Below are 22,236 nucleotides of genomic sequence, written 5' to 3' on the forward strand. Positions count from 1 at the left end.
CATGCCTATGCAGATGCAGCAGGCAGGCCCATGCTTCCCCCTCTCTCGTGTTTCAAGCTGTTGCTAAAGCCGTGAGAGTCGCTTGTGAAGAGACCTGCTCCTGCTGTCCTAGCTCAGCCACAGCCAGCATTGATCAAGTCATCTCCATCCATGGCTCCAATGAACAATGTCTCCTCCACCGGCAGAGCACACAACAGAGAGGAAAATGTTGTTTGTCAACCCTTGATAAGTAACACCCGTTAGTTGGAGTTTTTACTTTGTTTGGTTTTATATGGGTGTTTTTTGTATGCTCATAGTCAGCAAGGTTTCTGTTAATGTGTCTCTGGCGTTACAGTGATTATCCATTCACTTCAGCTCAGTTCAAAGTATGGGTTGATGGTTTTTATAAAGTAGTCATCTCTATTTAAAATACTTTTGCAAAAAGGTGTCAAGAAATGATGATCCAGTTAAGAATTCATTCTTAACTGGATCCGTTAATTAGTTATTTATTATTTTCATGTTCGGAAGCTTACATGGTCGTTTATTAACTGAGCAAATGATGGAAGAAGATGAGTACATTTACTGCACTTTGCATTTCTACTAAAATTAGTGGTAGATGTCTGACCATTGTATTTGTTGTGTTTGTTGTGTAATGTCTTGTATCTATATCCTTACCACTGTTGAAAAAATGACAATTAATTGCATTTAAAAACTGTAAAATACTTCATGGGCTCTAGTTATTAAACAACTGTCTATAGGAAGGGAGAATAAAACGACCTTATTTTATGATAAATTGACAATTCTATTTTGACGGGTATGAGACTGTAAACCACTATCACAAATCTAATAAAAGCTCAGATATCTTTGGTACACACTCTGCATAGATCACCTTACTTTTGGCATTTATACAAAATGTGATTTGTTTCTGAATGAAACGAGGAAGGACAGGTCTCAAACCAAAGTGCCAGCACTTCCCATCCCTTGAGAAGAGAAGAAGTTGAGGACGTCCTGCTTTGCTCTTCCTGCAGCAGAGGACTGGGGTCACCTGCCGCCACACGTCTTCCTGCAGATCAGTCCACCCAGCATCTGTCCCTCGTAGACCGGGCCAGGGCCTCCTCAGTGTGCTGGAATGACATCTTTCACACCCCTGATCTGTGGAGGAGGTCTGAGTTGGAGCTCAGTCAGCCGGCTACATCTTACCTGTGCTCCACTCACCCCGACCTCATCCAGCAGATCATCAGGAAGCACGCCAAGCACTTGCATTACGTCAGCTTCAAAGTGAGAGTCTTCCCTGCCGTCAACCCTTTCTCCTTTCACCTCCTCCCCTTTCACACCAGCTGTCTTTATAACAATATGTGGCCTGCTTAATTCAATCCATCTGCTGCAGTATTGATCATGACGCTGCCTAGGTGTGGTTAACACATCTAGGCTGGGATTATTCTCACAGTACACCGCCTTCTTTCCATATCTAACATTGGGGTTTTTCTTTATTTTTACCTAAATGGTGAATCACTGCTTGTGAATCAGATGGATGGCTGCACAGAATCTGCCGAGGCGGCCTGTGACATCCTCTCTCAGCTGGGGAACTGCACCATTAAGACCCTGGGGTTGATTTCCACAGCAAGACCCAGCTTCATGGATCTGTCTCAGGTAAGACACTGCATCTCATACGCACATTTCCACCCTTTCACTGCAGCCCTGTTTGTTTGACACACAAGATCTGGATGATATGGTAGAAATATAAAAACATGTTAAAAACAAAAATCCTGTCCTTTATCAACATTGTTTGTCCCTCCTCAGGCCCACTTTGCGTCTGCACTGACAGTAGTGTTTGTCAACTCCAAGTCCCTATCTTCCATAAAGATTGATGACACGCTGGTTGGCGACCCGTCCCTGAAGGTGCTGGTTGCCAACAACAGCGACACCCTGAAGTTGCTGAAGATGCTCAGACTTCTCCCTCTGTCCTCAGGTATTCTGTGCGTTGCGGATCAGTGCCATGGACTCAGAGAGCTGGCGTTAAACTACCATCTCCTGAGTGAGGAGCTCCTGCTGGCCCTCTCTTCTGAAAAACACGTCCACCTGGAGCACCTGCGCATCCACTTAGTGAGCGAAAACCCTGGACAGACACAATTTCACACCCTTCAAAGAAGCAGCTGGGAGGCTTTGGACACTCACCTCAAGGTCAACATTGTCATGTACTTCTACCTCATTGAGGAGGAGTTCGACGCCTTCTTCCGGGACGAGACCCCCGTCACGCAGTTGTACTTTGGCCGGGCAGTCAGTAAAGAGATGCTGGGCCGCGTTGGACTGAACTGCCCTCGGCTGGTGGAGCTGGTGGTGTGTGCCAACGGTCCTAAACCCCTGGATGAGGAGCTGATCCGTATCGCAGAACGCTGAAAATGCTTGACTGCCATTGGGCAAGGAGAGTGTGAAGTCACATGCAGCAGCTTTGTGGAGTTTGTAAAGATGTGCGGGGGCCGGCTGACTCAGCTGTCCATCATGGAGGAGGTGTTGATCCCAGACAGCAGCTACAACATAGAGCAGATCCACAGTGAGATGCCCAAGCACCTGGGCCGCATGTGGTTCCCTGATATGATGCCCACCTGGTAGGCTGACATGGAGCCAGAGTGCAGGGCGTCAGTGTGATGGGCTCTGAGAGGACAGCATGCATCTGTTGTCACTGATCTTGGCTGGCTTACTGGCAGGCGATCACTTTTGTTTACCTATAGTACATTTGAAAAATATCTTCTCATTTAAAAACAACACATCGCATTTCTGACATTATTTCGCTAGCATTCAGCTTTCTATACATGTTTAGGTATTGTGATGTCGAACGTTGCTTTTAGTGGGCACTATCTCTTTGATATCAGACGACAGTAACCTCCACTAGTTGAAGCAGTGAAAGACAGAAACCCCAACTAGTCAAACTAGTTTCACAAAATGCTAATGAGGAAGACTCTAAAATACTAACCAAATAGGATTTTTTCATCAACCTTTTTGCTTCACATGCATGTTGCGCAATAGTTAAAATATTGACCTGAGAAAATACAACTTGTTAACTTTGCATGTTATTCACTGTGTGAAGCTGACAATTGAGCTACCCGACCAAGCAAGGAGGCAGAACGTCCAAAAATACAACCCGGTGTGGACATTTATTAACTCATACACATATGATATGACACAGCCGCAATCTGCTGCTCCTGTGCGCACAGCCACCACACTACCAGCCTCCAAACAGACAGGGCAACAGAGCCTAAATACACACCCACACTAATCAAACCAACAGGACACAGGTGAGGGGGGAGGAGACAACACAGGGCACCAGGTGCACACAATCAGCAACAGACATGGGGATAGGGGAACACTTTTCAACATAAAACCAGGAAACAGAGACAGACAAACTAAAACACAGACAGATGCACAAACTACATACACTTTGCCACCAATGAAGCTACAGAATCCGTAACGCAGGCCGAGATCTATGGCCCCAGAGATCACCTCCGTTACACACTGAATTATGCAAATGAATTTGTGCAAAATAGTTCTGGTGAATTAAACAAAATAGGCGACATCGCCATACCTGACACCTGCCTAAAAAAAGGCTGTAAATAATTGCCTTATTTTTGATCATTTAACGCATGTCACATAATGTGTTCATGGCTATTATGCATAATAGGCAGCAGGGATAGGGTTGGTCAGGTCTTAAAGAAGTCTGCTTTTTGTAACAGCTATTTCATAATGAATTCTCAGTCAAAAAGATGTTTAATCTAAAATATCAAGCCTCTAATTGGATGTTTAAATGTCTGTTTTTCTGACTTTGTCCCATTTGACCTTTGTGCAGCTTTTTATTTTCAACACTAGAGAGCAGCAATGATCTAAGTGGATGCAGTGGGACCTTATATAAGCAGAGCTGTGACTGTATAATGAAGTATGCCAATGATAACTCAGCCCTTTTTACAAGTGGATTCGGCTTGTACACACTCCATTTCCATAAAAAAAGCTTTGTAGCTTAGAAGTCTTTTCCTCTGATTCTTCTGAATGTACCCTTTGGCTGAATGTGAAATAAGATGACACACATACAAATTGAACAATTTGATTGTTCTTATTTGTATTTCACAGCAGATTATACAGATAAACAAAAAACACAACCAGCCACAGGCCCAGCCTACAGTGTTAGGAGTTAGGACATACATTTGTCTATAGAGGCAAGTTAATACAACATCTGTAAACCACATCTGTGTGTTTGCCTCACTGACAGTATGCATTGTGACTGTTTAGGGTATCTAGGTGAGAGGAATATATTAAACCAGCTATGCATTTTGTTCTGGAAAAGTGCCATGTTTTTGAGGGGTGGGTGGCATGACTAATTGGGTTACCACTGTGCTCTGAAAACCCATCAGGAAAGTAACAGGCTTATGTGTTCACTATGGCAGCTTGTTATGAGAAGAGGAAGAAGCAGAGGGCCAAATACTTTTTGTCAATCATCGCGCTGATCAATGATTTGTCAGAAGTCACAGAGAAAGAGTATTCTATCCTGATTGCATTTATGTAAGACCATTAGACCACTCCTATTGTCTTCGTTTCCCCCCCTTACTTTGGTGTTCGCAGTCAGATTTGACGGGTCCTGTTTTAACTGCTATTACATTAACACAAAAACCATTAATCATCCCCAAATTTCATTTAACACCCTTTCAAACTGTACATATTGTATCAGACTACTGGTATACATGAAAAACTGCAGTAAATATACAAAGAATAGACACTGAACATGTATTGCGTGTGCCAGGTGTGATCCATGTGTGTGTCTGTGTGTCTGTGTGTGTGTGTGTTTGTGTGTGATTCACATGGGGGGATTAGGCACATAAGGGGAACACATCTTGGGTGTGTGTGTGTGTGTGTGTGTGTGTGTGTGTGTGTGTGTGTGTGTGTGTGTGTGTGTGTGTGTGTGTGTGTGTGTGTGTGTGTGTGTGTGTGTGTGTGTGTGTGTGTGTGTGTGTGTGTGTGTGTGTGTGTGTGTGTGTGTGTGTGTGTGTGTGTGTGTGTGTGTGTGTGCGTGTGACCGGCAACACCATGTGTTACTAAGTTGACTAAATCATCCAAAATGCAATGAAAGTGGTGATCAGCAATTGTATATGTTCAAATGTCTACTGCGAAGTACATCATAAAGCCTTAATGCAATCGAATGTAAAACAAAAAAGTTACGATTGATGAAAGAAGTAAATCGGTCAGATTTGACCCGAAGACAACAGGAGGGTTACATTAAACGGCTATATCTGCACGAGCCAGTTCAGAAAATGTTCACTCTTCTGAATAAATAATAATCTTATTCCTTCAATCTGCCAACGAGTCTCTGATTTTCACATGTGTACAGGCCTCTGATAGTTTTCAGTAATGACATTCAGTGTCAAATCATCAGCCATTATATCAGAGGCGGTGGGGGACTGGGGAAAAATGTCTGCAGGGGTATCAAGGGTGGGAGAGGGTGGGGGGGACAGCCTGGAGCGTCTGACCTGTCCGAGGCCCCTGAAGCTCCTCCACTCCTTCATCCACTCGTCCCTGGTGGAGGCGTCCAGCCGGTCTAGTCGCCTGGCTTGCATGAGAGGGGAGGGGGCGATAGAGTTCCTCAGCACGTGAAACATGTACCTGGGGGAGAGAGTGTGGTGGTGAGAAAGTAGGCCAGTGAAAAATATGCGGCCCTTTGATGTAAATCAGAGCATTCCCTCTAAATAGCAGCACTTTCAGACGCAGTAGCAACCAGGAGGAAGACCGAGCCGCGGTGCAGATCATTCCTGGATGTCACAATCGTCATGATTTAATTACAAATCAGCCTAAACTGTCCATAACAACCTCACAATTATATAGCAGTTCATGATCTGCACATGTCAAATATACATACTCCGGAATAATATATAATATAATTATGATGTTGACTGGATTTAACATGGTTAGAAAGAGCAATGTTGTTCTTCACATATCCTTTGTGTGGGGACACAGTATTTTAGATCTTTTACTCAAGTGAAAACTTGTGAATGATCAGGGCTTATCATATCTTAACCTATACAAATAAATCATAATTTATAGCATTATTATATATTGTATCATTAATTCAACTCTGTAAATTAATTTAGGCTGTTAGGGGATTATAAATATGCTGGAACATTTGATAATTACATTTAAAGTAAAACATATTTAATAAATATAATTTTTTTTCCTTATTCCTTTGATAATATTGGTTCTCCTCAGATTTATTTTGAGATCCCCCAAAAGAAACACTGGATTAGTAGCTGCTTTTTAATTAGAAATTAGAAAGTTCCTCAAGTGGATATTTGTGCGTGTAGATGTAGGGACAGACACAACCCACTCGTCATATGTTCTTATTACAATACATAAAAAGCCCCTCTGTAACAATGACAAGGCTTCATTAAATGATTATCCACAGGGAGGATAGCAGTGAAGGTACCTGGGCAGCAGAGCCACCACCGTAGTGATGATGCAGAGAAGGTAGAACATGGGGTCGGCCATCTGGCTATGGAGGATCCAGTACGGGTTGGACGGAGGGTTACAGGTGACACACATGGTGCTGTAGGCGAGCGTCACAATGAAGTACAACGCCACACTGCCTAGCATGGTTACCCAGTGAACCACCGTCTGCAAGACAGGTGCATAAACAGCATTTAGATACATTGATAATAACTACCATATGTGTCAAAAGTCTGTTTATTTTTATTTTATTGAATTAATTCAAAAATAGATTAATGGAATACTGTAAATAATATTATTTGACCATATTATTATTATTATTATCATACTGGTTTCAAATGCAGACCTGGCTGTTTTGGCCCACTGGGAGTACATAGCGTAATCATTTCTAATAATAGATATCCATAATTTCGGCACTCACCCAGGCTTTGATCTCTATTGACAGATGCAGCAGGATGGTAAATAAAGAAATTGTGTTTATAGGAGTTCCAAAGGTAAACATATCTATGTCGGAATCCTGGTAAGCCTGGAGGGAAAAAAACACATGTAGTCAAATTTAAGGCAAAAAGAGACATAAAAGAGGACACACCATGACAGATGCAACTTTTCAAAATGCTTAATGAAAGACGGAGATTTCAAACGTTTCTCTTACCAAGTATGGAATAAAGAAGCCCACCAGACTCTGGTAGAAGGCATCAAGGATGGACACCCAGAAAGTAGCAAAAGTGTATTCCTAAACAAGCACACACAAGCATGTTTGAAAGAAGAGAACTACATTAATGAATTGAAGTAGCAGTATCTTGTTGTGGAGTGTCACTGACCCCTGCACCCTGCCCAGTCCTGTACAGCTCAGGAACACCAAGCAGCATCTCTGCAGAAATGTCTTGGTCCATTATCCCAAACATTATGGGCGGCACCGAGGTGAAGAAGAGGTTGAAGAAAATCATCAGCCAGTAGTCGATCATGGTAGCTGCGGAGAAGCCGCAGAAGAACTGATACCAGAAGAGTAGGTTCACATAGGCCTGGGGAACACATTACAGTGTGGGTGATTAGAGGAGGAATCCAGGCACCATTTAGCTTCAGTCATCAGAGAGATTTATCAGAGACGAGACTCACCACATTCTTATAGAAGAAATAAATGATCATGTTTGCAAGTCGAGTGTAGCACCAGTGTCCGTGGACCAGGAGAAGTTTCTTCAGGTGTTTAAAGCGAGATATAGCAAAATCACTCGCCATGACTGCCTGCAGAGGACAGACAGTTCGGACAGTGAGAGTAGTTGAGAAAACAAACGGCATTTTCAAAGCTATACCTCAGACCGACCGACAGACCTGCATGCCCTCCTGGCCGGATATCCCAACGCCAATATCAGCTGCTTGGATCATGTTTACATCATTTGCACCATCACCTTAAAACACAAAGAGGATGCCAGTGTAGACCTCGATTAGACCTTATAAAGGGGCTAAGTATTTAATCAGGACGCACATTCAAATGTAAAGTCTGCCACGAAGAAAACAACAACTTTATATACAGTTTATTTGGACTACAGTATGACGTTGTATTTATACAGTAGATGACAATCTCGGCACTCTCTCGTCTAATATTCAACAATACATTTCTCAGGAGGTTCAAGGACTCACAACCAGATAAGAACAAGAGCCTTATAAAAGCTGAAATAATGACTTGTTATTTCCCCCCTGCAAGATATCTTTCACATACAATGTTTTTTCTTTGCTTCTCAAAGGCCGTTTTCATGTGTGTAGACATTTTGGCTTGTCATACTGTAGCAGGAAGAGTGCATTTCTTGTACTATTAAAACAATGTAACATTTGGATGATAAACTTAAACCAAGAATAGCAACAAAAAAAACTGGATTTAATTGTTAATTAAGTTTAAAACTGTTTTGATAGTTTACTGTACTTGACACATGCTGTCTTCTGTTTTTCCTTGAAGTCAGGTAGGTTGAAACTCCCAGATATATATGTATTTTTGTTTTGATGAATCGCTCAACAAAAATGCCTTACCAACAGCAAGGGTCATGACCTTGAGTTTCTCCCTGACCACCTTCACCACCCTGCTCTTCTGTAAGGGCGTGACCCTGCAGCAGAGCACGGTGCGGCAGTGTTTGGCCAGGTCCACAAAGCGATCCTGCAGGTCTGAGGACAGAGCCACGGTCAGGGTGCGTCCGTCGATCACCAGGGCGATGTCCTGGCTGGTGTCCACATTACGAGGGTCTTCACTGTACCTTTTCATCTCCTCCACGGTGCAGTCCAAGATGAATGTGCACTCCAGCTGGAAAACAACATCTCCTTATTTTGATGATCTTATTCAGTTTTAGGAAGCTTTTTAAACAACAACATTTAGTCACCTAAGCCATTCATCATGCTTGGTACGGCATTTTAATATGAAGATTTCTTGTTTTTCTTGAGGTTTTGGAAGGTTGCTCTTAAAAAAAGAACTGAATTGAATATGTCCAGTTCACACCAAGTTAAACATTAACAATCAATAGTCAATATTTGTTTCTAATAACTATCACATCAATCTATTATACAAAAGAATAGTTTAACGCGGACTTATTACGCAATGTAATGTTATTTGACTGAGCTGTGGTGACCAAAAGGAAATACTAAATTAATGAGGATATAGGCTGAAACTTTGAAGCAACGTCTCTTATAATACAAAAGGCAAAATGCATATAACTTTACACGGTATGATATTAAAGATAAGAATATTTCTCTTTGCTTGGAGCACAGATTATGGTCTGTGCTGGTAAAAGAAACATGATTCTGCTGTTGAGTCATGTTCATGGTCTCTGAATATATGCAATTACGGGGCTCTGGTCCCATCAGACTCATCATTGTTGTCTGTAAATAACTTCAGCCTCTTAGCCAAACGGAAAAGCAACATGATGAAAAAGAATTGGGTCACATCTTGTTTTTGTATCATTTATCAAATGTCATTAGGTGTGGTGGGGTGATGAGTGTGGGATTGCATCCCTTAGGTGGTCATTGAGTTACAGCGGTAACAAAAAAAAGTGCATTACCAATACGAGCAAAGGGGTATTTCCCCTGAGGGTTGGATATTAGACTGGTAATTAGATATGAAAGCAGTGGATATTGTACTGGGGGTATCTCACTCCATTCATCATCAATGAGTAGTCCCATCTAAAAGTAGCGTGGCAGTCCCTTTGTTCCAGAAAGCTCCCAATGTATCCGTTCGAGCCGACCCATAATTCTTGTCTATTTGAGGCTTGATGATTAGACACGGTCAGGATGTTATGAAGGATCCATCCCTGTGCTACCAGATCTTTAATGACCTGAGAGAAGCAGGGCCCACACCTGACATCTTATCTTTCTTATATGAAAATCTGACCTTTAGCTGAAATGTAAAAGTTGTCAAAAAGGTTTGGCCATTTAAATAAGAGGGAGACAGGCTCACAGGGAAAACCTCCTGAACTCACTGCTTGGAAAACACGTTATTCCTGAATAACCATCAACAAAACACAACACTGTCCTTAGAAACAAGCTGTATGTGCAATGTGAAATATAAATGATGAACAATGTCAATGTTCAATAGTAGTAGCTTGTTAACTTCTAATGCTCAAAGTCTTTACTTTATTTATTTGTGATTCATTCATTTGAAAACTTCATTCACGTCTATCAAATATTCAGGCATGTATTTTGCAGCAGTTACGTTAATTTAACGTTAAATAAATACAAGGACCTGTAAATCAAGCGGGAAAGTACTATTTTATCACTGTACATTGTTACTTCATCCCTCTAAGACATAATGTATTGTGCCCCATGCAGCATATTCAGCAAACACAGGATCATGAATGTATCACAGTACCGAACACACTTCATTTAATATCTCTTTATAAGATATTTTAATTTATTAACAAAATCTGACAAAATCGATATCAACAAAAATGTTTTTAAGTGTGGAGTAAGAGTTTATCTCCTGAAGATGTAATGGTTAGCACAACCCCTGAACAAAATCTGTCCCCCCCTGTTTTTCAATCCTAATGCTAAACTAAACTTTTAAGATTATTCTCCAAAATGTCACTTTAAGCAACATTTTTATTTAATATTAAATCTGACACAAATTCTAATTGTGGTGTAAGAAATGAATCAAACATGTACCATCATTTATCATTTCACATAAGCAGTAAAACAAAAGCATCTTAAGTTGAACAGCCTTCAGTTCGGCCGACCTCCTCACCTTGTTTTTGCAGCTCATGTTAATCACCAAGTCTTCCTCTTCCAGGAGCCTACAGGCGTATCCGATGTTAACTGCTGTCTCCGGCTTGTCACCAGTCAGCACCCACACCCGGATCCCCGCCTCCCGCAGCGCCACCACGGTGTCCGGGACACTCTCCTGCAGACGGTCCTCGATCCCCGTTGCCCCTGCAGGAGGACATATATCCACAGTCAGGTATAACATGGCTTATCACACAGATACACGGTATGTTTATTATGTATAATGTGTATTGGCGGATGTCTGTTACCTAGCAGGGTGAGTTCTGTCTCTAGCTGCACAGCAGTTTCCATAACCAGCTCCTCTCTGTTGTCTATAGCAGCCAGAGAGTTTCTCCTGCACACTAACCAGCTTTCATAAACCTTTTCACTCACAACCTGCAGCACACATAGACAAAAACATGAAACAGAGCTTCTCTAGTATTGTAAATGATGCTTGTGAATTTGAGTATATATGTGATTGTGCACCTTCTTCGTGAAGCAAAGTGTGCGTAGCCCCTCTTTACCATAGAAGTCAAGGTGATGCTGAGTATCTGTTGCTATATTCTTCTGCTTCCCTCTGAGATGTTCTGAAAATTATACAACAATTTATTCATTAAGTTAACTTGAATTTATAATTGACCCAGGGTATATCTCACTATTGACTAGTAAAGGTAAATCATTTCATAAATGTGTTTAAATGCACTTTCACTAGCACACACCTGCGTACGATGTACCGAGTAGCTCCATGATAGCGTAGTCTGCACCTTTAGTGTACAACACACACTCTTTGGTGATTGGGTGTCGCACCAAAACAGACATTCTCTTCCTGTTGAAGTCAAAGGTCAAGGTGTCCAACACCTCAAACACCAGGTCCTCGCCAGACGGGAGCCTCACCGTCACGCTGTGAGGAGTGCGGGCCAGCAGGGTGAAGCCATATGCCTTGGCTGCGTACACCAGGGCTGCCTCATCTGGACTTTCTGCCTCATAAGTCACATTATCTGGGGTCGTTGCAGGATCATTGCTATTGGATGGAGCTTGGAGAGAACACGTTTGAAGCCCATCAGTATTTCCAGAACCGTCTATTTTTACAGGGGCGTTAAAATGGTCTTCTTCTACAACCGAGTCCTCTGAGATGGTGCGGCTTCTCTTGGGCTTGTTTTTCCAGGAGGTGAAAATATGGCGAAGAGAGAAGGGTTTTTTCGCCACGTTGGACAAAGTATCCAGAGGGTTGTTTGTTTGACCAGATCGTGAAAACCCACTTGCCTGAAAAAGTGAAGCAAAGAAAACCAATGTGCCAAAACACACATATGGTGAAACACTCTTAAAATCTCCCCATCACTTTCCACTCTGTTTCTTTCTTGTGCTTTTACCTTTAATTACAAACTCAAGGGAAAACCCCACATATTTCTCCCATCTGCCAGACCGGAGAACAGCACAGACAAGGGAAGCGAGTACTCAAATTAATAAGGGCAACCCTGAATGCCCCTGAAAATCTCCCTTTACTATGTGGCTAATTTAGTGAGGACTCTTTACTACTGGGGCTTTAAAGATGAAAGAAATGTTGTACAGACCACTGATAACAGAACAGAAACTTGAAACGAAACAAAGGAAGAGAACTTTCCAAAATTAAACTAAATCTTTAAGGTTAATAGGTAGAATTTAAACTTAATCGTTGTGTGTGTTACTGGATAAATTATGGTGATAACACTGGCCATTAGTTTTGTAGATCTAATGAATAAAATAATTAGATTCCCCACAAGGTTTTCTAGAAGAACGAATTGCACATTTTTTGTAGGTTTGGAGTTCAAGGAGAACAAATCCTGCATCCATCTTTCCTCACTCTGACTGTGCCTCCATCTCTACCACTCATTCATAGTAGCAAGTGCTCACCCTCTGTCTTTCAGCTGTTGCCATGGCAACCACCACGGTGTTGCAAATGGCGAGACCCAAAAAGAAGTCTAGGTAAGGATCGGTCTTCCGGCTGCCGCTGCTTTCCACCCTGCTAATGTGCTGAAGCAGCTTCCTGTCTGGAATCACCTCAGTTTCCTGTTGGAGTAAGTGTTAATCATTTTTTATTAAAAACTAATGTTGATAAATGGTTTATTGTTTACGCTCATCCCCGTTACGTTTTCATCCAGTTTTGTTTATTCATGAGGAAATAGACAGAAGGAAGGCAGGAAGTATTCATTCATTCAAACATGATCCTGCTCTGTTAGAGGCACAGCATGAGGAAAACCAAATATAGGGTGTTTCTCAATGTCGAGGAGGTTTGCTTGGTAGCACATGTACCTCCGAGTCAGTTGCTTCAGAAGCGAGGCAAGAATCCTTCCTAGCCTCGGAAAACGAAGAATGGTGGAACAGGCTAACAGGTGTGCGTCATATGCGAGGCCCCGCCTTAAATGGAGCGCGATTTCCGCCAAAGATTTGGAAATTGGTCCGTACGCAAAGCATTGTGGGGATTTTAAGACTGCGGAGTCTACACATGTGCAGCCTCGAAATTTCCCGCAACGAAGTACGCCGGCAAGTATCCTGGACATTGAAACAGTCCTTCGGCGGGACTCGATGACTTAGTATCCTTGAAATAGCGGCTCTGGAGCAGCTTTCCTTGACATTGGTGGAATAAACACAAGCGTTTTTATTTCCCAGCCTGCATCTCCAGGCCTCTGCTCTTTGCCCTGTAGACCAAAATAGACACAGAACTACTGTAGCCTACTGTATATCAAGACGGCGGTGACTAATCTATAGTGCACGTTTACAGTTTATGTGACATCAGTGGTCTGTGCCAAATGGTGCCCAGCATGACCATATGTCCTGTCACAGACACAGGGGTTACTTGGGGCCAAAATGGATGTGCTTATCACTGACACCTAGCAGGTCGGCCATCTGCAGCCAGGACTGGGACCATGAGGGCTGTCGACACAAGGATGGGGGAGATTTGGTTTAACAAATGACCCATTTTCAGGTATTAAGAGGGAGTATTTGAAATAGAATAGAGATCGAACAGAACTATTGAAATGCTTTCTTAGGTTTAGATCTTGGCAACATGTATGATTAGTAAATAAGGTTATCAAATAAAGTACCAGGAAATAAAAATACTCAAGTAAAGAACAAGTAGCTCAACATTTAACTAAATTACTTGAGTAAACTTTTAGTTACTGTATTAAGCTACCTTAATTTTAATGACCTGAGCAAGAATTATACCTACGATTTTTATCGTAATAATCTTTCAGCCCTGTGATGGACTGTAAACCTGTCCAGGATGTTTCCTGCTCCTCTCTCAGTGCATGGTGGGAGAGGCCCCAGTCCCATAACTAGTTTAATAAATGGGTGGATAGATAAAGTTACATTTCCATACTGACAAATGCATTTTGATAATGTTTTCGTGATAAGACATCACCTCAATCAGGGCATTATAATTCATTTCCCCTGACATTAGTACAGAGTGTTAGGAAAAGGTGTCTCAGTATCCGTCTCAGCTCCTCACTCTGGGTGTGATTACAGTGGGCAAGGTAACACTATATAAATGCACTTTCATGTTTGATTTTCAGACATTTATTCGTGCTACTCAGTCATAATTATAACTGCAAGGACACTTGTTAATCAAGAAGAAAGATTCTCATTGATTTGCCCCGCTGGGTGGCCTTCAGTCAACAGACAACTTCACCTCCTGCATGAGCGAGCAAACAAAAAGCCGACGACCATTTTCCCCCCGTGGTGACTTCCTGTGACCCGGCATTATAATATCAGACAGGCAAGACCCCTGACCCTCCCCCACTCTGAATTAAATATCTGCATTTTCTTCCTGACTGAGCCATCATCTTACCAGCGGACTGCTGAAGGCCACATCGCTCGGGGCACTTCCCGTGACCCGGCTCTTGCGTCGGTTGTCATGGTGATGTTGCATTTCTTCTGGGTTGGTGTCGTCAGCGTGCAGAGACCATCCCGTCTGAGAGGGTTGAGGTCTCTGGTTGAAGATGACCTCCTCCCCTGACTCCGGCTCTTCAAGGACAGCTAAGCGGATCGCTGCAAATCATTAAAAAAAACATGTTGATACAGTAAGTACTTTAAATCATGTGTACTGTCAGGTTAAGTCATTATCAAATGCAGAGCCCTGAACCTTAACGGCAGTGTCAAAGGTCTTTAAAGATCTTTTAAAGAGTTCATTTACGCACCAATGGTCTTGCTTGTTTGAAATGAATATGTCAGCACTTTTCCTGTTGTCCTTAGTTTGAATCTGTATGGTTTATTGCATTTAATTGTCAGCTTTGGCTAAAAGGAGCAGCTACATGCAATGTAATGTAATGTAGTCTGGATTATAGAGCCACATCCAGGTCGAATCAAATCCTCACACAATTACCCTAAATTAGCATCATAATTAGTTTATTATAAATGTAAATTCTGTTTCTATAGAGGTCTTAACTGAGCGCATGAATGCTTATAAATTCAAACTCAAATCAGAATGAAGCGAGGCCGCAACAATATGGAATCTACAAATGTATGTGCTACGATCAGGACACCACACACTAATACAGGTGTGTAAAAAGAGATACAATATTGATAAAAGTCTCTAATGTGTGCCTTAACATACCTCCTTTACATTTGAACATGTGTTCTCCCTTATCAATGTAAATATAAAAAATTATCTTGGCACTGATTCACATGTGCAAGACAAAGAAACAGCAGATCATCATCAAAAATCATGACACAGCACAATTAAGTTTCACATCAGAGCCAACCAGGAAGTGCACATCAGGTGATCAGCTGTTAAACAACTATGGATCAAAGCACACTAGTAATCAGATTAAAGTCTGAAGCCAGGTGAGAAGCCATGGGAGACTAAAACAAAACAGGATAGACGAGACATTCATTCTTTGACTTTTACTCTCCTAGTCTAGCCAGGAGAAAGGTTTTGTTCTTAGATCAGATAATACAAGATGGCATATGTTAAAAAAAGATAACATAACAAAAGAAAATATATATGTTATTGTCCCAGGGGAAATCTGTCATGGACACATATCTGTTGTTTAAAGAATTTAAAAAAACATAGTGCAAACTATCAGCTGCATGCCAACACTTTGTTGCGTCTGAAATGATTTACAGAGTAGACTGAGAATTGGCACACTAATGTCGATGGAGCATATACAAAATGTGGATGGAGGTATTATTGATTTAGATGTTAATGTTTTAAATTATGTGGTTAAATTATTCTTAGAATGCATTGATTTTTTTCATGCTGTGTTCATGTGTTTTTTATTTCATCTCTGTACTCAGGTTTGACTTGCAAATGAGGTTGCTATCTTAATGTGACTTCCGGATTAAATAAAGTATAAATAGTCTAACATTAGCATATTCACATATTAATGTCCTATTACGGTAAGTGACGTGCTTTCAGTTAGTATGCTGAGTAATAGTATGCCAATGTGTTTCAGTTTTCATGATTGTATTTATAAAATCACAGGGGGCTTATGATGAAAAGCAGTGCTGCAAAAGCTGTTTTTCGGTACGAAGAATGTGATCGTGAAGGTTTACCGTTCTCTTTGTGTGGGTACTCGGTGCCCATGATGGAGCATCTACGAAACACCATCTTGTTCTCAGTGAGGGTGCCAGTCTTGTCTGAGAAGATGTATTCAATCTGTCCCAGATCTTCTGTGATTTTCAGGGCCTTACACTGTACTCGGCTGTCTGTCTCCTCATCGTACAGATCTGCATCATTAGTGATGAAGAAGATCTGACCAATCTTCACCAACTCTATGGACACGTAGAGGGAGATAGGGATCAGGATCTGAAGGAGAGGAGAGTTCATTAAGAAATGAAGGAAAGCCCAATAAACTCTCTTTCATAAATATAGTCAGATTGTTCCACCTGCAGCAGGATGATCATGGTAAAGAACATGTAGAAGCCAGACAGACCGGGACTGTCCAGGTGACCATTGCTGTCTGGGACCAGATAAGGAGGCACATCCGGGAACTCCTCCAGCCATTAGAAGTGACCTGCAAGTGTGAGGACAAGGGAATAAATACAGCAACAAGTGCAGGAATGAAAACTATTTTTGGCACACTTTGGCCTGTCTCCTTCCTGTTACCCTTGTGTGGGGTAGGCCTGTGGCTGAAATTAGTGAGGTTTATTCTTTTCTTTTTATTTGATATTCATTGTCCCCTCATGTAGAAACGCCAATCATTTACCAACCTGTTTAGGGATTTCATGGTTTTGTTATTTAATTTATTACTGACCTACTGATCCGACGAAACACATGGAGAGGAGGAGAATGACGCAGAAGATGACGTCTATGTTCAGTTTACGCTCTAGTTTGCTGCGCTTGTATCTTGGCCCATTGTTGTTGAGCATTGACTTGGTTTCCTGACCTAACAACAGGATAAAAAGGTGTTGATTTAGTTAGCATCAGGCACTAGATGTGGTCAAGGGAATTTGACAGAAGACAAAAACAGGGCACTCCGACACTAAATCCATACCGTCTACAATATTTCAGGAAAAGTGAGGGATTATAGTATACACATTAAAGAAGTTTTGAAGATGTGTATATTTTTACTCATATCCGTATGCATCTGGGCATTGAAAAATGCTTTTCTCACAGCTGATATTTTGAAATATATAAAAAAAGACAGGTGTTTCTAACAGTAACATGGCTCTGTTCTAATCAAGTGATTCAATGAAAGTAAAATTAAAATATGTGTTGCTCCTTGAGGGTAAATCCTAATCTGAAGTCGATGATCCTCTGACTTTTACATCCAGCAGTTCAAAAACAATTCTTAAAAAACTAAAATAATTGGTGAATATGCTTTGGTTAATGACCAAATACTTAAAACAAATTAGCCTTAGCTGTTTGTGTTAAGTGCTAATAAATAAATGTTAGCATGCTAACATGCTTAATTTACATGGTAAACATCAGCATGTCAAAGCCCCACTGTGCCTTATTACAGCTTCACAGTACCACTTTCATAGAATTACACCTACCTAGTTTGACTAAACTTGAAAGTTACATTAAAATGAGAGAAATGTAGTGCCCAACAACAAAAATCACTATTATGTAGGGCACAGAAATGTAACTGAACATTTACATGCTGGGTGGGGCTTCATGCTAGAACAGACATTTTAACTTATGACCTCAGTACTTTTAAAGTCCTGGGCCCTGCACAAAGACACAAAGCTCAAGGTCAAAGCAGTGAAGCAGCTGAGAAAGCGGAGAATATACCTGCATACACCACGAAGCCAACAGCGTGGCCCGTGTTCTTCACTGTGCATCCTCGCAGCAGCAGACTCTCTATTCCTGCGCCCACCTTCTCCTTATCAGGTTTCTCTCTGCAGCAGGAGAAAGTGAGAAACCTCCTTTGTACTGTCAAATCTTGTTAGATATTCATTACTGCTTATATATTCCTATTAGCAATTCCCCTGCATTATGGCTATAGCCGGACAGCATGAGTAGACCAGCTGTAAGAGCTGTGGTGCCCGAGGAAATCGATTATAGTCTATTACAGCCCCAATAATGCCTCTGGTGGCATCACAAAGTGCAGCGAGTGGGCTGGAATTAGTTTTGCTCGGCTGCTCTGAAAGGCACAAAGGAACTGTGATCCGTGTATTTGATACTCACACATAACACTTGAAATGATTCAGATTGTTGTTGGGCCTTTCACACACCACAACGCTGTTGAAGCTTTCAGGTTCAAATTCTGGATCCTGGAAATGAGAGGAGGGAAGAAAGTCATTACAGTTTGAATGGAAACGTTTTAAAAGTAACTAAACGTGTACTGCGAGACGAACGTGATGATTCTAAGGTATCTACAGGAAAGACACCAGTCCAAAAATATGCCTATGAAATATGTAGGCTAATCCAACAGGTATGCGTCACATGTCTTGCATCAAAGGCTTTACCTGGATGTTCAGGAAATGTTTTTTGTTTTTGAATGTGTGTTAAAGGTCAATCCCAAAAGAGAAAGGTGAGGCAGCACAGGGTGAACAAGGGTAAAAGTCAGTGAAGAGAGCAAAGAAATTAAACTAAAAGTGTTCTTCACCGAGACGCCTGACACTGCCCTCCTCGGCTTCAGGTTGGTCTCTCCATCGAGGTTGGACGTCTCTATGTGACACACACCGTTGGGGTCTGATGTGTGCAGGAGCAGGAGGTCTGCAGGGACAATCTCATTGGAAAACACCTTCACAAAATCTCCCACTCGCACCTCCTTCCAGCTTCTCTCCGAAAACTGTTTCTCTTTCCTGAAATCAGACATGTCAGATACCAACAGTCATTGCAGATTATTTCATCAAGATACACAAGCCCCTGGGTGGCTTTTACATTGACTTTTTTGTGTCACATTTATTTACAATATTGGCAGAGTGGGTGTATTTTGTCTATGTTTATACAATAAAATGAAATATTGACTCACTCCTTATGGATAAAAAAATCACAGCAGCTGCTTAAATTTGGGAATAAACAAAACAACCAAATGAAAAATCAATGCTGTTGTTTTTGGAGAGCGGCCCACATGTGATTTGTGTGCTTTGGAATAGGGAAACTTTTAGAGGAAGACACACTGCACCACACATTATGAGCTGAGGCCATTCCCAGGCATCCCAGAGAGCCACATGCTTTATGGTTATATCCTGCATGTCAAGCTGCTTAACCACCAGTGACAGAGAGCTGCAGGCATGCTGCCCTGCATGTAGGACGTGATGGGTTGGCTGCCACATAACACCTCGCCTCAAACAAAGCCAGGAGGAAGGGGGGAGTATTTTTAGTATGTTCTGTTTGGATGACCATGACAATGTTTATGTGTACCAGGTTAGGCAAATATGTTCTCCTTTCAGAAAGGCTTTATGTACGGCTTCTGTGTGACAGGCAGTTTCCAGTAATAGGAGTCAATGTGTCAATCACATTGCATAAAGCAGCCTACATTTCCTAGACATGACCTAAACATTGTTTAAATGTATGTTAATAAGCCTACCCATAATTTTACATTTGTTGGAATAGGATTATTTAATTTCTTACCCGGGGGTATAAGAAGTGTGAAACCATTCTTATGTCTGCAACGTTATGGTTAATATAAAACTAAAGCCAGTTAGCCAGTTTAGATAAAAGAAAAACAGTGGGACATCTAGTCATGCTCTGTCAATAATAACCTTTTTATCTCAAAAGCTCAGAAAAAAAGAGAAAGTGAGTGTAAGCCTAACATTTATTCTTGAGCTTCTTCTAGGAACATTTGTGTACTTCAAAAGAAATCCCAGCCAATCGATTCTGTTCTAATCTTTACAAGCCCAACAATTAGCTCCAGCATCCCCACCCAGCGAGCAACAACGAGAGCCCGCTCGCCACGACTCAACTGCTGTTTATGTGATTGCATGAGGCAGAAAGGACTAGTGTCCGCGAACAGGCCGCGAGGGACTGGTGCGTTCACGGGAATGCTGCATCTGGGGTCTCCACCTGCACCCGCACACACACAAACCCACACACATGAAGCAGGCTTTCCTCCAGCTGAGGCTGCACTTACCAACATCCCTGCTGACTCTTTTGGGAAATTTGAAAGCAAGCAACCGCTGCCTAATGCTAAACCCTTCCAGAGGTTGAATGTGTGAAGATTCATCATTGGAGTTGCCTCCAGTCTCACATCATACCGTGAGGGAAATCCATATCCCTCCCATTCTACTCCCTAATCACAGCAGCAAAAGGGTTGAAAATGACAGTGTTTATCCACCTTTGTGAATTATTCATTTTTATTCACCAGTAATTCAAAAATAGATAACCGCTAACCATACTGTCTTTGCTGACGCAACACCGAGATGAGGATTTCATCAAATGTGCACAATGCTATTGTGAGAGAAATTATTATGAGGCTCTTCAAAAGAGGAATAATTTCCCACATAGTTTCTATTTCTAAGTCAAAACATTCTCACGGGGTGAGTATACACACTCACACAGACAGCAACATGCTGGATGATAAGAATCTCACACACAGATGTGGGGGTGCTATTAATGCACCACGAGTGTTTCCACTTGCTACATCATGCATGAACAGCACACTGTCTATATTTAGGACATGATTGTGTGTGAGTCGGTTACCTGCTGTATATGAAGCACGGCGTGTTGTTGCGCTTCCTGTCAGACTGGTACCTCCTGAAATCCTCCCAGGCGTCCTTCACTGCCGTCAGAGTCATGATGACACAGATGGGGATCAGCGCTACCTCTGGCTGGAAGGCGTTCACTACAGGGACAAAGTTCAGGATGGCCAGGCCAACAAAGTAGATGTTGGCCAGACGGTGAAACTGCTCAAAGAGGTTAATGGGAATGAAGAGGAGGAGGGTGTATTTGGTGGTTTTGATGGCGTTGCCAGGGAAGAAGCGATTTGGTTGCTTTGCATTCTCCAGGCCCTCATAAGGAAGATTGGATGCCAAGTTGCGGAGGTCTTTCTCCCGTGCCCTCTGACCTCTCAGAGCCTCCCTCACCAGGGCCAGAGGGCTCCTCCACGTCATGGCTGCTTCTTCTTTTCCTCTTCTCAACAACTTTTCCTTCTCATCCTCTCAATACATACAGCTCCTGTGAGTTGAAGAGACTCTCCTCAGGTCCATCCTCTCCTTAAAAGAGAGTGTGTGTGTATGAGAGAGAGGCCTAATGCCAGGTTAAATCAAGAGACAGCACACCATAGTGCTACTCTGAGTCCGCCCATAGCATTGACAGGTGTGTTTGCATTCTTGCCCTGTCATTGTTCTAGCTGCTCCAAATTACTTTGCTGTCAATCTTAATATAGCAGTTTGTTTAACCAGTTTTTAAACTATTTAAAATAGTCGTTTAAACTGTAGAATCACGAGGCGGAGAAGTGCATTGAATAATTATCATTAATAATACCATATTATTTCCAATCTTTATTCCAGACTCAAGGTCCATATCACATACAAAAAGACAAAACACACATCAATAAATAAGATAAAAAGCTAAACACAAAACAGATCAAAACAAACAGATAAAAACATAAAATCAGTCCAATCACATGCTCACTGTCTGTAGAGGCTGTTGCGCCAATGTCTCCAAATCATGGAAGAGAACCGGTTAGAACTCTTCAGAGGGTTAATTAAAATCGAGATAACATGATTGTCCGAGTCTTCTAGGCGACACATGAATTTGTACATTAACTTTCTTAAAAGGGCTTGACAAGTAGGTACCCCCAAGTTAACAAACAGCTGGATGGCACTGTGCCATCTTGGTACCCTCAGCAGCAACCGTAAAGCATCATTGTATGCAACTTTTAGTTTGTGCATGCTTCTAGCCTTGTAGTTACTCCACAGGTGAGCCGTGTACAATGGTGTACAGAAAGATTTAAAAAGTGATACCTTGACATCTACAGAGCACTTGTGAAACTTACGCATTAATATGTGTGCCTGGGCATACAGTTTGCAGTGTTGTCTATGGATGTCTTTGTCATCTGTGAGATCATCAGAAATATAATGACCAAGGTACTTCATCTCACTGCACACAAGTAGAATGTTGCTACTGGGAATAAAATAAGGAAATACAGCCTTTTTATCCTCTTTACTTCGCAC

General features: G+C 41.8%; 2 protein-coding genes across 2 annotated transcripts; one reads left to right on the forward strand and one right to left on the reverse strand.

The window, feature by feature from the left end:
* Positions 1-908: 908 nt before the first annotated feature.
* fbxl3l (F-box and leucine-rich repeat protein 3, like) lies at positions 909-2,683 on the forward strand. The gene is given in 5 exon segments (XM_034093617.2): positions 909-966; positions 969-1,051; positions 1,054-1,257; positions 1,507-1,629; positions 1,780-2,683. Coding segments are annotated over 5 exon segments (1,278 nt in total). The 3' UTR covers positions 2,590-2,683.
* A 2,653-nt stretch (positions 2,684-5,336) lies between these two features.
* atp10b (ATPase phospholipid transporting 10B) lies at positions 5,337-21,171 on the reverse strand. The gene is given in 21 exon segments (XM_071204530.1): positions 5,337-5,622; positions 6,440-6,627; positions 6,881-6,985; positions 7,112-7,192; positions 7,281-7,481; positions 7,576-7,701; positions 7,789-7,865; positions 8,482-8,749; positions 10,679-10,863; positions 10,965-11,091; positions 11,182-11,282; positions 11,415-11,958; positions 12,586-12,741; positions 14,519-14,718; positions 16,225-16,477; positions 16,558-16,685; positions 16,926-17,057; positions 17,906-18,012; positions 18,302-18,387; positions 18,723-18,921; positions 20,762-21,171. Coding segments are annotated over 21 exon segments (3,960 nt in total).
* Positions 21,172-22,236: the final 1,065 nt, after the last annotated feature.

This window comes from Pseudochaenichthys georgianus, chromosome 10 (genome assembly GCF_902827115.2).
Source record: "Pseudochaenichthys georgianus chromosome 10, fPseGeo1.2, whole genome shotgun sequence".
In the NCBI taxonomy this organism is placed as follows: domain Eukaryota; kingdom Metazoa; phylum Chordata; class Actinopteri; order Perciformes; family Channichthyidae; genus Pseudochaenichthys; species Pseudochaenichthys georgianus.